An 18,808-nucleotide genomic window follows, 5' to 3' on the forward strand; every position below is an offset into this window, starting at 1 on the left:
CTGACTTATAGCCAAATATTTTATCATTACACGTTTGCAACAGATATTCTTTTACATGTATTTTAAGCAGTAATGCGTTTTTTAATCCATTAGATCTTAAAAGATATTAAACACATTCCTTCACAGTAGCCATTTTGAGAAATGAAACGTTAAAGCATTTTGTTACATGACAATAAAATAAACTGTTTATAAACTACCGCAACACGATAGAAGAAATTATACAACTTTATACGCTTGAATTATTTGTTATATTGCCTTTTTAGTGTTTACAACATGTGGAATGTATGTCTGATTGTGTTCTTTTTATCTTATTGGACATTTAATTAAATTCTATTACCCTTTGATTATATTGAGACATGTATCTAGTTACCTCCGGTTATTAAGTGTATTGTTGATCGAAATTATTTGCAATTTAGACGTATTTACGCCGTGACAAAACGATTAATATAAAAGTTACTAGAGCCTGAAAAATACAGGAATTGTTTTTACTTTGGATTATTTATCGTATCGTGTAATAGACAGCTATCTGACTTGATGAAAATTATTGATGTCACGGCTTACGTAAAATTTGACCTATATTTATGAAATGAAAACGGTATTAGTAAATTGAAGTGAAATAAGGGACCCGCAGGTAAAGTTTTGATATAATCTCAATTAAGGCATATCTGTTATATATTAAAGCTATTTGCTCATAGATTTTGCGAAAACTGTGAACATGATAAAATATTTCCAGTATATCTGGTATTGTAAAATTAATAAAAAAAAAAATGAAAACGGCAAGCAACAATTAAATTTGTCATATTTAAAGATTTTTATACATTTTTTGTAAGTTTTGAAACAGTTTTTGATAAAATTCACTGATCTATAAGTTAACATACAAATACATTTCAATTTAAGAACGAGCCATTTTAATGAGCTTCAGTGCAGCTGCTGATGAAAGTTTATGTTCTCAAACTGCTCCAAATTTCTAAGATAGCTCCGACGTTAATTGTTCTTAAATGCCAGAATAATAGGCTATGCACATTGCCAGCATGTTTTTAATGTCTGCAAATTTTATTGTTTAATTTTTCTTCAGATTTTATTACAGGATTTGAGCCGTGCCTTGAGAAAACCAACATAGTGGGTATGCGACCAGCATGGATCCAGACCAGCCTGCGCATCCGCGCAGTCTGGTCAGGCTCCATGCTGTTCGCTTTTAAAGCCTATTGGAATTGGAGAAACTATTAGCGAACAGCATGGATCCTGACCAGACTGCGCGGATGCGCAGGCTGGTCTGGATCCATGCTGGTCGCATACCCACTATGTTGGTTTTCCCATGGCATGGCTCATTTAAACCATACCACCATATTTAAACGTTTAATGATCCAATTTGATTTAATGATAACTGCTGTAGAAATTCATTGGTTCTTAAGTGATATGATATTAATTTTTATACATTTGCACGTGTGTGCACCAATACTTAGCCTTTACCCTGCTAAATTTCTAAAATAGACTGGTCCATCATTCAGTTCGGGCAGTACCATTTATTATTCTAAGGGGTGTTCACTGAAAATTTACAGACTGAAAAGTGAACAGTGCAGACCATGATGTGCAGGCTGATCTTGATTACTATATCTAATCACGTTCTGCTTACATTCTTTAAATTATTTCATTATATTATAGCAGGTTTAATACCACCTGCAAATTGATGTAACCTGATTTAATGTTTGATTAAAAAATAATGTTTGGTTCGTATTTTTTGGGTACGGATAAAAATTATTCGCTTCGAAGTACCGCTTTACCACGGGAGTCCAAAGTCTGTGCATCAATAAAAAAACTTAGCGTTTTATTTTTTAAAACATTCATTCATAATGCACGAATATCTTGAAATCCGTATCTAGGCGATTAAATATATGTACATTGAATCCGTCCCAGGTCTAAATTTAGCCTTAGATTTAAAATGCCATTTCTGTAACTTTTAACAGTGCCCTAGGATAGTTTGCAGTGTGAAATAAGTATCTGGAATTTCAAAGTGTTAGTCTAAGTCAGACTCTAAATGTTAAAGAATATTTTAAATATGTATGAAATTTACCTTTTACGATAAAAAAGAAGAATTGTATATTTCAAACATAAAGGGTTTGAGCCTTTCTTTTTCTTCGTCCACAGCCATATTAGAATATAATACAGGGTCAAACATTTATAGGTTATTAGAATTGTACCGAGAAATATGCATGAGTTCTGCAGCGGAAATGATGCGCGACTTTAGGAGCGCAATATCATTCCGCGAAAGACGAAAATTAAGAGTGTGTTATAATTACGTATAGAATTGTGGATAAAGAAAAGAATACAAAGGGATATATGAATTCATGTAATCATTTATTCGCAATATAACATACAGGATGCACAAAATAGTAATGCATATAAAATACAAATTTATTTCTAAACTTATAGTCATAGAATACTATGAAAAGCAGCTGTTTTGTATATTTTAATCCATTGTTGGCAAGTGTTATTTTTTTGTTTGATGAATTTGAATTTTATAGTATATAAACTTCAGCATATTAGATTTTTTTCTATATCTTCATAAAACATTTTCTTACTACTTTTTACGCATGTTGATTACAATTTAATATATGAATTATGCTTTTACATTCAAACATGTTTATTCAAAAGTGATTATTCACTAAACATCTGCTTCTGTGAACAATTAAGCTGGTTTTGAAATGGAAATCCTAAACTCACATTTAACATCAATATTGTTTATATAAAAGTTCCAGAATGCTGAACTAATAATAGATAATGAATAGAAAAGTGCTTGAAACACTCCCCTTTAAGTTGAAATGATCTGATTGAAATCACCAAATATTTACTAAAAGAGATCTTGTAAAAAGCTCACAAAAGTCCGTCCCACATAATTGATAGATTCGTATCATATGTTTTCAAGAGCTATTTGTAAGAATTGCAGAAGACGCCGCTCGATCTATTATCTCGAGTTCTTTAATACCTGCAGGTGTTAACCAGGATGCAATAATAATGAGGCACCGTTTAAAGATTTGAAATGATACTTGAAAAATCTAGATTTCGTTTTTATGTTCTACTAAAACACCGAGTGAATGGTGCAGATATATCCTGGAGTATTGTTTACTGTTAGACTAAATTAGAAATGACGAGAAGTTGTTCAACTGGACCACTTCATTCGATTCAGTATGATAATTGAGCCGCGCCATGAGAAAACCAACATAGTGGGTTTGCGACCAGCATGGATCCAGACCAGCCTGCGCATCCGCGCAGTCTGGTCAGTATCCATACTGTTCGCTAAAAGCTTCTCTGCTTCCAATAGGCTTTGAAAGCGAACAGCATGGATCCTGACCAGACTGCGCGGATGCGCAGACCAGCCGCGCAGTCTGAACTGGATCCATGCTGGTCGCAAAGCCACTAAGCCACTATGTTGGTTTTCTCATGGCACGGCTCATATGTAAACGGTATTGGCAGGAAAAAAGACAAAAAAGTGAATAATAACATTTTGTCCTTAGTTTGCATCGATGAAGTCCCAATCATCTTAAATTTATGTGCTGTTGCCTATGTCGTTGTATGTGAATGGTAAAGAAACTTAACTACAAAAAGAGACAGACGTATGCATATTCATTTATGTAATGCGGTTGTTAAAAACCAACCACGCAGTGAATCCACATGTTACTATTATAATGTTTAAAATATATTACAATACTTGACATCCCGCATTTAAGTAAATATATCCTAGATGTCGAGTTATTTAACAGTCATATCAGTAAATAAGTAAGTAAGTAAATATTTTATTATTGTGACATGTACGCAACATAATATATATATAAAACGATATTTCAGACATATCAAAAAGCACCCGGCCCAGTGGGCCTATAAGTCACCAATAAATGAAATTCATGTAATACACATGTGCAACTAATGGCTTACAATAATATCATTACAATAATGTGTTTATTGGTAAAAGAAGTCAAGAACTAAATATCTTTACGAGATTTGTGTTCAGCAAAAGTTAAAAGATTCTTATGAAATTGTCTTAAAACAGTTTTTAACTGATCATCAATCCATTGATTATACACAAGAGCGACAACATTATATACAATAAGTATATATAAATGGGCGACAAGGTATTACTGTACAGTATAAATACAGTTATTATGTTCTAGTAACGGTTGATGAGTAAATAACGTTTCTTCTATAAAGATAAGCTCTCACAATGTATTTAGCGGTTTTTCTTGGATAGGAATTAAGCACAAAGGACATTTTGTCAATCAGTGTCTCATCAGTGAAATCTCTGTTGCTTAATAAATCACCAAATATTCTACTCCTTATTGTTATAGAGTTCACCGCTAAAAATAAAGTGTATTTCTTTATCCACAATTCGCGCAGAGTATATCTTCGGGTCGCTCACAAACATATCTACTTGTCTCTAATCTTAGCGGTAAAATTCCACATCGTAACTGACTTAATAGCGATCGTTCATATTTATTGAAATTCATCAGCATTTGAAATTATGTTTAACCGTCTATATGTTCGCAGTTTAGGTACCGTTTGAATTTCCTGGGACCATTTGTTTGCATAATACGCAGTAATCAAGTTCTTTGCTTGAGATTTTGAATTGAAATGATGGGATAATCCAATAAAATCCATTATCTGCTTAATTTCACTACACAAGTTATTTGTGCACTTAATGAAGTCAAAATTAAACACTCATTTGGTCCGTCTGTTATCATTCATTGAGATAAGTATTCCAAGACCGCAACATAATGCCCCATCTCCGGTACATGCTAGGTATTTTCCCCATTAAGGGCCATTGTGGGTGCAAATCTATGAACTCCTAGGAAGAACCTTAATGCACGGTGTTGAACATTATCTACACTCTGGTACTGTTTAAATTCTCACATGGAAGCGCTGTAGTCTAGAATAGGAGCAACACATGAGTAGTATAGCTTTTCGTAAGATCGAAACACAATGTCTTTCAGATGGTGCACTTTACTGATGATACTTCCCAACGTCCGGCCAGCTCTTTTTGACAATACTTCACTGTTTAATATAAAGCTGTTCTTTTCGTGAAAAAGTATTCCAAGATATTTGTATTGTTCGACCGTTTGTAGTACATTATCTCCGATTTTAAAACAATAGTCACTTCTCTGGGTTCTACCTCTCCTAAAATGCATACATTTGGATTTTTCAGTGTTAATGATGACCCTCCATCGTGTAGAGTGTTAAACATAGTTTGTAAATTTATTTCCGAGCCAACTATCAGCACAATATCATCTGCATACATCAATATTGACACTCTAAAATCATCCATAGACATTCCGAGTTCAAGGTCGTTGACTTTCTGGACAAGGTCATGGAGAATAGAGAAAAATGTGTAGGAATTAAGTTGCATCCTTGTTTAACAACCGTAGAGTAGTCAAACCAGTCGGTCAACTTGTTATTCATTCGGATACATGAGCTTGAACTGGCGCAAACACTTTTAATGGAGTTGTATATTTTCCCATCAACTTTATTGAGAAGTAACTTGTATAACAGCATGTCTCTGTCTATGAAGTCAAAACATTTTTTTTTTCAAATCGATAAAGGCCGTAAAAACATTTTTGTTGTTTCTTATAATGCTTTCAAGTGTTTTTTGACAAGATCTGTTTTTCCTAAAGCAGTTTTGCTCATCGGCATGTAGTCCCTTACTTTCTAAGTAATATGACAGTCTTTTATTATCCACCGCCGGTGAATCGGGATGGGGGTATTGAAATGGCGTTGTCCGTGCGTCCGTCTGTCCGTCCACAGTCATTTCTCAGTAACTAGCAGGTAGAATTTCATGAAACTTGAAATAAACATGAACCAACATACTGCGATGATACCCGTCAAGTTTGTTTTTTCATTGGTCAATTTCCCTTAGAGTTATTGCCCTTTGATTTAATGAAAAATGCCCAAAAATGTCCGTCCGCAGCCATTTCTCAGTAACTATCAGGTAGAATTTCATAAAACTTGAAATAAACATGAACCAGCATACTGCGATGATGCTCGTCAATTTTGTTTTCTGGATTCAATTTCCCTTAGAGTTATTGCCCTTTAATTGTTTAAAAATCCACAGATTTGTACATAACAAACCAACCAATTAGTAGAATTTCATTAAACTTCTTTCATTCTTTTCTATGAACATTTTTATAAACATGTGAAGTTGTGTACCCACACCTGGTCACCACCTTGCCTTGGTCACACCCCTTCCCCCTCCTAACCCCCCCCCCCCCCCCAAAAAAAAAAAAATTCATTCCTTTTTATTTTTTTATTTAAACCTTCCATGAATATTTTCTTAACATGCAAAGTTGTACCTTTTCCCCACCTCAATCTCCACTCAGTCATGCATGCCCACCACCCTGATCATGCATCCCTCCCCCTCCTCCCCTCCCCATTTTTTCCATTTTTATTTTTCCATCAATATTTATAATCAACATGTGAAGTTTTGTACCCTCACCCGGTCATCCCAACTGCCCCCCCCCCCCCCCCAAAAAAAAAGCATTCATTTTCTGTTAAAATGATTTTGACTAATGAAATTATTTGCTTCTTAGTAACATCCTTAACTTTTTGCCGGGTATATTGTTTTGCCATTCCTCACCACAAACCATTTCATTGAATTTGCTTGTTGATAAATGAACTGTAAAGCTTACTGATACATAAAAGTAGACTAATTCCTCTGTAGTGTAACGGTACTCTCTTGTCTGAACTAGGGTCTTTAAGAATAGGGTATATAATCGACTTTCTCCACACGGACGGTATTATGCTGGCGTCGAACACAAGTTGTAATACCGCTATAGTTGGGGGATATTTCAGGACATCGTAAGGGATCTTGTCATAATTGCAGGATTATCCTGATCTAGCGTGCATAATAATGTCAGATATTTCTTCAACAGATATGTTTCTATTGAGCTGTAAATTTGGTGTGTAAAGTGGGTCTTTAATGCTAAGTTCCAATAATTGTTTGTGTATTTTCGAGCGATTAAAGTGCGTTTTATCAAAGTCACTGTCATCGTCACGATTATAGAGGTCCTAAAGTCTGCCTTCCAGCGTTTGAAAACAAGACTTTCATCCCTGAATAATCCACCGTTTTCATCAACGACCTCACATGGTATTGTTTTGTCCTTTCTCGGACCTAAGTTCTGTATTTTTAAATTTTTAAATATATCTTCACGCCCCGCATCACATACAATTTGTCATGTTTTAGATGAAATGCAGAATTTAAGTTACGAATTCATGCTTATTTTATAACCCGTTGATAGCGATCACAAAAATCGCATTAATGGATTATAACTTCAATACTTTAGCGTATATAGGATATATCCTTCCTTGCTCATTTACGTGAATTCATATATTCGTAAATATATAGCTTAATCTTTTTCGTTCTAACTTGCAGCAGTTTACGGAAATAAGCGTTTATTCAACATTTTAAGTGTTATTGCGTGTGTTAAAAGAAGGTTACAAGTGACTTAACATTTTTGTTATAATGTTTTAAATATATTTCTGTGTACACGCAAGCGTATGTGCATGTAATACATGTATTTCATTGCATTATGTTATTGTGTCACAGATGATAAAAATCGAGGTAGTAACAAAAATGAATGATGACTGCCAAAATACCCCGCAGCACTTGAAAACAGCATATGTTAAATTAGGATTAATATCAGTATTATGAATTTTATCTTAATTAGTCTGTAAATAGTTTTTTTCTATATGCTTTATAAATACATTGCTTTTGCATTAGTTTGGTTACAGGACATTCCGCAGACAAAATCCTTCCACACGGAGACCGTTCAATTCCGATATTTTCCTCTTATTTTGTGTGGAATCTGTTTTTAAATGGTTTCTACCTTTTACTCGAAAAGTGCTGACCGACGATAATGTATCTGTCCACATGGTTGTATACAATAAAAAACCTAGGTCTGCTCGGGAACCAACCTGATATTGATAATTCCCAACACGCCCGGATAACATTCAAATATCTTTTTTTCTAAACAATTGTACCTTAAGTGATTGAAAGATAGCAAGACATTTCTTTCATATTGTGAACCAACAGACATACAGACAAGCGAAGACATGTATCCCAACAGACAATCTAAGACAAACGCTATTTTGTTATTTGCGTTTATAACAGTTTGTTTGTTTTGTCTTCTATTTAATTGTTGAAGTTAGTTTAGCTTCACAGTACATTCTGATTCAGTTCTTCCATTCTTCCTTTCAAGTTTCGTTGAACACAAATTTCATAAAGATTTTGAACTCTTGACTTCTTTCACTTGTAAAAACATTATTGTAAGCCATTAATTTCACACGTGTATTATACGAATTTCATTCTTTGGTGCCTTATAGGCCCACTGGGCCGGGTGCCTTTTGATATGTCTGAAATATTGTTATATAATTATATATATATATTATGTTACATGTCACAATAATAAAATATTTAATTACTTTACTTACTTACTTATTGTTCGAAACACAAAACATTTTTTAAATTAACGTAAATGTCATTACACTTAAAACCATTGTCAGAAAGAGCATAGTCACAGGAATTGAAGTAAACACGTGACTTAAGAATGACGTTGCTGTTGTTTTTGATACGTAATTGTAAAACTTGCATTGTTCTTTTTCCTGTCATCTGCCGCTTGTATGTGTATACACGTTATGTTTACAAAACTTGTTTTCTTTTCCAGGGAATGACGCGTGGAGAAAACGACTAACACAGCAATATTGGAATATTATCTTACTAACGGTTTTAAAACGCAAACAGTACAATGTCGCTTGCGGACGTGCGGGCATGTGATAAGTGTATTGACAGTTGAACTGCAGATCACACCTGATTGAAGTAAAATGCTGCAGGATATTGTGATAACATCTTAATATATAGATAAAGGACATTGGTTCTGGTCTAGCTAGGGTGACAGAAAACCGCTTGATTGGATTGGTCTATTTTCTGAAGGGATACGACAAATACAATTATTTGTGTCCTTCAGCGGGCAAGAAATTTGTTTATTCTACAATGTTAATCTTATTTAGTGGACTGTTGGCGAAATTTGACAAAATATACAAATTTGATTAAGTTACATATTGGATTACTAGATGTCAATGAAATAAAGGAAGCTACAATAAAACGTGAAACGGTGGCAAAGTCAATGATTGTTTTGTAAACTGTTGAAATAAGTGACTGACATTTTGAAAAAAGTAGTTGGAGTGAAATTAATAATAACGGAAGGAGTATAATTAATAATATATAAGAAAAGGTAATTGAAAGAGAAATTCAGACCCGGAATCGCTCTGTGGAAGTAAATGGAATAATGAGATAGAAAATCTCGTGAAATTCATTTGGGGCTCTGATAATTAGTTTTAAATAAGAAATATGGAAAAGATGATATATTTATGAAAAAAAAGTATTTGCGCGGACTGTTAAATAAATATTTATAGTACAGTTTGTCATGATCACCTTAGATCAAAGGGCATATTTTAATACCATTTAGATTCTGTAACTGATCTGTAGTGATTAGTTACGTTAACCGTTATATTACACTGTCGGCTTTACGCACACACACGGTTTTGCGTCTGTAAGCTATTAACAAACTTTGCTATCCTAGAATTAATTTACAGAATGAAACAAAGCGTTTCGCACAGAGTTTAGCATGGAGGCGGTTGCGGGATATATCTGTTGTGAGTGGTTCAGTAACAGTTATTTAATATGATGCACGTAAAAATCGTCGTCATGGAAAACATGACAGATGGAACAGTCCCTTACTTTGTCTCTCAAGATGCTGGACTGGCAGACTCTGAAATTCAGAATAAAACGGAGAATCTTTTTCAAATATCAAGTGTAAAGAAAAATAATAGTGTGATAAGTTCTAGTGTACTGTTTACGTTTGGATTTTTGAGTAATATTTTAGCGCTTATAGTTCTAAAACGCTCACCGTCCGACCAAAAGCGGAAGCTGTTCTATAGACTGGTTGCAGGATTAACGATGACTGACTTAATCGGAACAACTGCAACCAGTCCCGTTGTGATAGCTGTGTATGTCAATGATTTCCGGTGGATTGGTGGAACGCCTTTATGTAAATACTTCGGTTTCATGATGATATTTTCTGGGGTTGCTACGACAACTATCGTCTGTATAATGGCGATTGAAAGATTAATATGTATTAGACATCCTTATCTATATTATGCTCAATTACGGAAGAAACATGCAACAGTGTTTCTGTTTAGTGCATGGCTATTTTCAGGATTAATCGCTAGCTTGCCGCTAATAGGATTTGGTGAAATAGTACTCCAGTATCCTTACACTTGGTGCTTCTTTGATTACTATACGGATAACCTCGCGCACAGGGGATTTAATTGTCTATTTGCTATATTAGTTTTATTGACAATTTCTGTGACAGTGACATGTAATGGCATTGTCTTGTACACGCTTTTTCAAACAAAAATGAGAGGAATATCCCGCCAAAATAGCAGAGACTCGAGGACTTTTTCCGGATATAGCAGACGATACACTGAATGCCAAATGGCTGTCCTACTTATTGGAATAACTGTTGTGTTCAGCTCTTGTTACCTTCCATTAATGGTAAGTATGCGTCCATCAAGTAAATTGGACATTGTACTTTTCGCTAATCACCTCTCAATTTCTTGTCTGTTTTTTATTTATTGGAGCTGACCTATTGTAAATATTGTATGCCTACCACGTTTATTGTCTTTACTTGGTATCATCTTTATAAAATCCGCTAGATGTCACCTCGATTAAGAAATGTATACGTTTCGTATTGTTGACAATATCAAGACAAAAAAATACCAGTTATACAGTCAAGTTGAATCAGTGTGTAAACATGGCTATGGCATTATCTAACGCGTATTCAAGCGGAAGTAATGTGATTAATTGACTAGATTTACCGAAAAAAGTTGGTTGTATATCTCTTATAGCTGAAGAATGCGCCAAAAGCAACATAATTTAAAATAAATATGTAAGTCACGAATAAACCATTACGACTACATTTCGAGAATTCTAACTATGATTACAGTGAAAACGTACTACAATTATCTTATCCAAAAGTCGGCAGGATAGACATTTGCTGAGTCTACGTCATAATTTTGACGTCATAGCGTCAAACGTCATAGTGGCGCTTGAAAAAAACAAACAAATATTTAGGATATAGATAATAATCCTTGATAACGTGTTAGAGTCGAAACAATAATATATCTCAAACAGTGTTTGCTCTTGAATAAAATTATCATTTGTCGTCCACATACTTATTATTATATCACTCGTGGTATAATTCCTTCGCATCTGAACTAAAGGCATTGATTTTATTCAAGGACAAATTGCTGCTTGGGATATATTTTTTCTTAAATGATATTCTACCTGTATCTTTGGTAACTGTCACTAAATGATCTCCAATATGTCATTTTGAAAGTCACTGTAGAGTACTGTAAATATTTCTGTATTTTCTAATATTTCTTACTTGATAATTTGGTTTTAATTATTCATCGAAAGATTAATATTTGGTTCAGAATAAGTTTCTGTATTTTTGTTACTGAAGCAGAATGGCTTATAGCAAATGTTAAGAGTATTTATATTCAGCATTTGCATTTCTTTGATCATTGACGTTTATGGCACGCCTATGGCAAGCCAATTGTCCAATAATTACGTGAACCCCGGTTCACGGTCGAAAAACTAGGATTAACGATCGATAAACTAGGTTTTTCGAACGTAAAACTAGGTTTTTCAAATACTAACCTATATTTTCGAGCGAAAACATAAGATACCAGGTGTAAACCATAGTTTACGCTCGTGAACCCAGGTTTACGTTCGATAAACTATGTTTCTCGATTGAACTATGAATTTCGGTCGTTATCCTAAGTTTACGAGCGTGAACCTATATTTACGAGCGTAAACCTTGGTTCACGTGCGTGAACCATGATTTACGAACGTTAACCTATGTTAACGACCGTAAACTTGGGTTTACCATCGTGAAAATGGGTTTACGACCGTAAATATAGATTCACGCTCGTGAACATAGGATAACGACCGAAATTCATAGTTCAATCGAAAAATCTAGTTTATCGAACGTAAACCTGGGTTCACGTTCGTAAACTATGGTTCACGCTCGTAAACCCAAGTTCACGGTCGTAAACATAGGTTCTCGCTCGTAAACATAGGTTCACGTCCGTAAACTATGGTTCACGGCAAGCCAATTATCCAATAATTACGTTCTTGGTCGAAAAATTAGGATTATCGAACACTAACCTATATTTTCAAGCGAAAACGTAGGATAACGGGCGTAAACCTTAGTTTACGCTCTTAAACCCATGTTTACGTTCGATAAACTAGGTTTTCCGATTGAGCAAGAACCTATGTTTACGAGCGTGAACCTGGGTTCACGAGCGAAATCCATAGTTTACGATCGTGAACCTATGTTTACGACCAAAAACCATAGTTTTGTTCGAAAAACCTAGTTTATCGAATGTAAACCTTGGTTCACGCTCGTAAACCCAAGTTCACGTTCGTAAACATAGGTTCACGTTCGTAAACATAGGTTCACGTCCGTAAACTATGGTTCACGTTCGTAAACATAGGTTCACGTCCGTAAACTATGATTCACGATCGAATAACCATGTTCACGCCCGAAATTCATAGTTGATTTTATAATCCTAATATATCGACCGTAAACTATGATTTACGTTTGATAAACTAGGTTTCCCGATTGAACTAGGAATTCCGGTCGTTATCCTATGTTTACGGTCGTTTTCCTATGTTTATGCTCGTGAACCCCGTAAACTATGGTTTACGAGCGTGAACCTACGTTTACGACCGTGAACTTGGGTTTACAAGCGTGAACCTTCGTTACGACCGTGAACTATGGTTTACGGCGTTATCTTATGTTTTCGCTCAAAATTATAGGTTAGTATCCAAAAAACCTGGTTTTACGTTGGTAAAACCTGGTTTATCGATCGTAAATCTTAGTGTTTCGACCGTGAACCTGGGTTCACATGATTATTGGACAATTGGCACGCCAGTTGTCCAGTAATTACGTGAACCCAAGTTCACGGTAAAAAAAAAAACTAGGATTAACGATCGATAAACCTAATTTTTCAAACGTAAAACCAGGTTTTTCAAATATAACCTATTTTTTCAAGCGAAAACATAGGATAACGCCGTAAACCATAGTTTACGCTCTTAAACATAGGTTCCCGCTTGTAAACCCAAGTTCACGGTTGTAAACATAGGTTCACGTTCGTAAACTATGGTTTACGAACGTAAACCGGGGTTCACGAGCGTAAACATAGGAAAACGACCGTAAAAATAGGATAACGACCGAAATTCGTAGTTAAATCGAGGAACCTAGTTTATCAAACGACGTAAATCATGGTATACGGTCGATAGATTAGGATTATAAAGTTATCTATGAATTTCGGCCGTGAACCTATGTTTATGAGCGTGAACCTCCGTTTACGAACGTGCATCAATGTTTACGACTGTGAGACTAGGTTTATGACCGTGAACCATAGTTTACGGACGTGACACTTATGCCAGTTGTCCAATAATTACGTGAACCCATGTTAACGGTCGAAAAACTAGGATTAACGATCGATAAACTTGGTTTTTCGAACGTTAAAGCATGTTAATCCTATTCTTTCGAGCGAAAACATAAGATAACGTCGTAAACTGTAGTTCACGCTCGTAAAAGTAGGTTCACGTTCGTAAACCCAAGTTTATGGTCGTAAACAAAGGTTCACGTTCGTAATAAACTATGGTTAACGCCCGTGAACCCCGGTTCACGCTCGTAAACATAAGATAACGACCGAAATTCATAGTTCAATCGAGAAACCTAGTTAATCGAACGTAAACCATGGTTTACGATTGATATACCAACTATCAATTTCGGGCGTGAACATAGGTTCACGACCGTGAACCTATGTTTACGGCCGTGAACCTATGTTTACGAACGTAAACCTAGATTTACGAGCGGACTAGAACTTATGTTTACGGGCGTGAACCATAGTTTACGGTCGTAAACCTATGTTTACGACTGTGAACTTGGGTATACGAGCGCGAAACTAGGTTTACGTTCGATAAACTAGGTTTTTCGATCAAAACTATGATTTTCGGTCGTAAACATAGGTTCACGCTCTTGAACCCAGGTTCACGCCCGTAAACATAGATTCACGCTCGTAAACTTAGGATAACGAGCGAAATTTATGGTTCAATCGTAAACCTAGTTTATCGAACGTAAACATGGGTTCAAGAACGTAAACTATGGTTTACGCCCGTTATCCTTTGTTTTCGCTCGAAAATACAGGTTAGTATTCGATAATCCTAGTTTTTCGACCAAGAACGTAATTATTGGATAATTGGCTTGCCGTGAATCATAGTTTACGAACGTGCATTTATGTGTACGAGCGTTAACCTATGTTTACGACCGTGAACTTGGGTTTACGAGCGTGAACCATAGTTAACGAACGTGAACCTAGGTTAACGTTCTAACGTTAAAGTAGGTTTCTCGAAACAGAACTATGATTTTTGGTCGTTATCCTATGTTCACGAGCGTGAACCTATGTTTACGGTCGTAAACACTTGTTCACGGTCGTAAACCTAAATTCATGGTCGTTAACATAGGTTCACGTTTTGTAAACTATGGTTTATGCTCGTGAACCCAGGTTTGCGCCCGTAAACATAGGTTCACGCTCTTAAACTTAGGATAACGACCGAAATTCAAAGTTCAATCGAGAAACCTAGTTTATCGAACGTAAACCTGGGTTCACGAGCGTAAACTATGGTTTACGCCCGTTATCTTATGTTTTCGCTCGAAAATGTAGGTTAGTATTTGAAAAACCTGGTTTTACGTTCGAAAAACCTAGTTTATCGATCGTTATTCTTAGTTTTTCGACCATGAACTTGGGTTCACGAAATTATTGGACAAATGGTGTGCCATAGAAGTTGGTCAGATAGATTAAAATGAATAAACTATATTTAGGCTATGTTAAACCTAAGAAAGAAGAAACGTCGAAAATGTGTCTGCTGAAGAAATACATGTTTATGATATCAGTGATTCCTTTTGGCCACAATTTGATGTTTCACGCCCAGCTATTCGAATATATAATTGAGAACAACTTAAACATTTAAAAACTTACATCTATATGTCTTTTTGAAATACTGTTATGCTTAGAAAAAATTGATGCTACTTATATTAACTGCTGATATGACTGAATACATGTCTACGTGCACCAAATACAAAATAAAAAGTCTATTTACATCATTTTTCTTTTGCGTGACTAAAGATCACGAGATTTCTCAGTACTTCAAATTAGATGTACATGTGTATCGCCTTGAACTCACGGAATCCATACTATTTCCCTTATTATTTACAGCAAAAACAGAAAATATCAATAAAAACGATTTTTCATTTTAAAAACTGCATTGACCTTAAACCTGAGGTATGTCCTTTAAGCATTCGTGATATGAAAGTAATTATCTTTTTTTATTTTGTTTTCAGATAAGAATTTTGATAAATCAGACCAAACTTTTACCAGTAAATTTACGGACAGACTTATTAATGATACGGTTTGCGTCCCTGAACCAAGTCCTTGACCCCTGGGTCTATATCCTGCTTCGGAGAGAAGTCGTCTGGAAAGTGGCAAATACACTGAAAAAACTTTTCTCAAAACAGTCAAAGGATAGTGAAACAAGTAAATTCATGCGACAAGACTCGTCTGCTGTATTAGCGAATGATGTGCAATATTCATGTTGTGCGTTTTGCTGGCATTGTCTGTGCGACCCTCCGCAGACACAAAGGGCTGGAAGTTTTTATAGTGATTATAGGAAAAATTCAATATATTCTGCGCCAAGCAGTCCTACAAACAATCTTGTCATGAATGTTATGAAAAACGTTGTGATACCAGATTCAAGTAAAGAAAATTCCAGTCAAATTGATAGACGCTCCCAAGTGATACTTGAATTGAAAAGACAAGCTTCTATGGATACAGATGTCGTCTGTCAGGAGCCGACAACAAAGGACACCCGCGTGAAATTTTATTGCAATGGGTCATCCTCTTTTGAAGAACTGGAAACCCAGATCTGTAACAAATTGGTGGAGGATGAAGAATTTGATGACTACTCTGAAGTAGACAGTGTGTGATACAGACATTCTAAAAGTGATATAAATGACACAATCATACAATTTGTTACCAGTCATGAAATATGTGCTACTTTGTTCTCAGTATTTGAATAATTGTACATTCGTCTAAAGGTTTTGTTCCGTCTTTCGTAATGAAACAAATGACATTCGTGACGCATTGAGACAATAGTCTATAATTTCAGGAGAAAAAATCCGTAAGATTTCCCCTAAATTACAGTCCTAACAAACAAATGAGAAAGAGCATAATATCGTATAACACTCGTTTCATTGACGTTCATTCATCTTACATAAATGTAGAAGGGATATTCTATTGACAGGATAGAGTTTACTGTTCGGTAAATGAGTTTCTTTCACGAATACAGACCAAAAACCATTTATTTGATATGAGGTTATAATCTCAGTTTTCTGGATATATATGTCAGCTGTTTAACTTTGTGACAGACGAATTGTACATTGATTCATGATTTACTAGTCGAAAACAAAACTGAATTTATTTCATCATTCCATTAATTTTAGAAAATGAAAACTGAATCTTTCAAATGTTAACATTTATTTATCATATTTTCCATGCTGTAGCTCGTACTCCTTTTAAACGAAGATGACAGTTTATTCCGTATAGTCAATTTCATTTTTTATATTGTACATTTTATCATTTTCCAACATCACTTTGTCTCTGGGGTCTTTGACATCGATTCATTTGCCCCTCATCTAAGTTAGTTCAAAAGTCATTTCATGACTTTTTTCTCTGGTTATACCTAGATACCCCTCTGTGCCTGACACAGAATATGGAGCGCCATCTTGGTGCTTCCTCCACCATTTTTATTTTGAAAAGCTGCCATGTGATCTAAATAATGTCGTTGTGACTATAAAAAGCTCTCGCTCTCTAGCTTATTTCAAATTTCTGTTTGTTATTATTTGTTAATTTAAAATTATATTTGAAAAGGTCTATAAAGTGTTCTGAATTTTATTTCCTATACATCTAAAAGAATGAAAATGGCATAACACATGAATTACTTAGTATATATATATATATAACAGCTGACTTGTCCCGCCGTCCATTCGTCTCGGAGTCAAAATGTCTTGATTTCACTTCTCTCACACCGCTGGTCGTATTTTAAGAAAAACTCTCGGAATGCATTTGCTCATATCGTCGCCATGCTCTGGTTCACTGGTTTACATGCAGTTACTGCCCTTTGGTTAGTTTATTTTGTGAGCTCATCTCGTCCTAAACCAGAGGAGAAGTAATGTTTTGACTTGATGGTGTTTCTTAGCGTTATTGCCATTTTATGAATTCACAATTCTTCTTAACCCGCTGGTCGGATTTGGGTAGAACTTCACACCAATTATTGTTATGAGGTACAGGTTCGCATACTGTCATGTTCCGGTTCGATGATTTATTTCAGGAGTAATTGCCCTTTGACATGGAATTCTGTTTGCTGTATCTGCTAAACCGCTGGTCGGATTTTGATGAACTATGATTGCAATATTAAGATGGAATTGTAGTTTTTCATTTTACCATCGTATTCAGTTTACTTGATTTTTTATCATGTTGTTATATGAGCCGTGCCATGGGAAAACCAACATAGTGGCTTTGCGACCAGCATGGATCCTGACCAGACTGCGCGGATGCGCAGGCTGGTCTGGATCCATGCTGGTCGCAAAGCCACTATGTTGGTTTTCTCATGGCGCGGCTCAATTATACTTTTTTGGTGTTTTCTTTTAAATTACGAAACATTAACAGTAGATCTTTTACTAAACCGCTGGTTGAATTTGGACAAAACGTCACACCATTTATGAATTACACATTTCCTTATTCATATAATTTTAACTTCTCAATACTTGATTTGATAAAGTTCTTTTTACCGTATGTGTTGAAATTTATTTCCACATTGTTCTATTCCCGAAGATAGTCTTAACAATTTTGATGCATTTGATATATTCGGTTTTCTTTATTTTACTAAAACACCTTTCTAGTGTCTATTACCTCAGTGTATAGTTACTATATATCGTGATTTTTGTCTGTCACTTTCTATTCAGTTATTTAAGTAAATAGACGCTTTACGAAACTTGAACAAAAATTTCCTGGTAGCTCCGCTTAAACTGAAAAGTGAAAAATGTTGTGGAAAGTGACAGTGCTAATTTAAAAATATTCAACGGCAATGTAAAGGATTTTAGTTTTATGTATTTAAAACAATCACACTTTGTATTGCTATTGTTCATATTGTTTGTTTGTTTCATTCTACAAGCCAAATAAAATAACTTTCTTAGTCAGTGTTGGTCTATAATTGTAGATAAGTATTGTTGATGTAGCGCTGGCTTCTGACCGATAGAGGCAGAATTTGATCGTTGCCGCAGTTGAATAGATAAATGTTTGTAGTGCATTATGAAGCGCATGTTAGCCTTTTCTTTTTCTTGAAGTTCAAGTTAATTGTTTGAAATAGCTTTTAACAACTGCTTCCTCAGAATGGCATAATTTAACGCTGTTTTACTTAACTTTTGACGAGACAGAAGCGGAAAATGAGAATGAAGACATTTAAATGTTACCTACTTAATTTTATGTAAAATAAACCAAAAACCGTTAGTACACATTACATATTCAGCAATTTCGCGATCATTCAATCAGTATTATAAACAGTTTCTATTAGTTT

The 18,808-nt window shown here is 35.0% G+C and overlaps 1 protein-coding gene across 3 annotated transcripts in view; it reads left to right on the forward strand.

Annotated features, from left to right (window-relative positions):
* The window catches only part of LOC123524978 (prostaglandin E2 receptor EP4 subtype-like), a 75,915-nt gene extending 57,488 nt beyond the window's left edge, over positions 1 to 18,427 (forward strand). The window contains exons 1-3 of one of the 3 annotated variants that reach the window (XM_053538285.1): positions 214 to 282; positions 8,706 to 10,594; positions 15,519 to 18,427. In XM_053538285.1, the coding sequence (XP_053394260.1) occupies positions 9,722 to 10,594; positions 15,519 to 16,160 (1,515 nt within the window). In that variant the 5' untranslated portion in view covers positions 214 to 282; positions 8,706 to 9,721 and the 3' untranslated portion in view covers positions 16,161 to 18,427. The other 2 variants (XM_045303633.2, XM_045303634.2) reach the window with 2 other exon arrangements.
* Positions 18,428 to 18,808: the final 381 nt, after the last annotated feature.

Source organism: Mercenaria mercenaria, chromosome 3 (assembly GCF_021730395.1).
Source record: "Mercenaria mercenaria strain notata chromosome 3, MADL_Memer_1, whole genome shotgun sequence".
In the NCBI taxonomy this organism is placed as follows: Eukaryota; Metazoa; Mollusca; class Bivalvia; order Venerida; family Veneridae; genus Mercenaria; species Mercenaria mercenaria.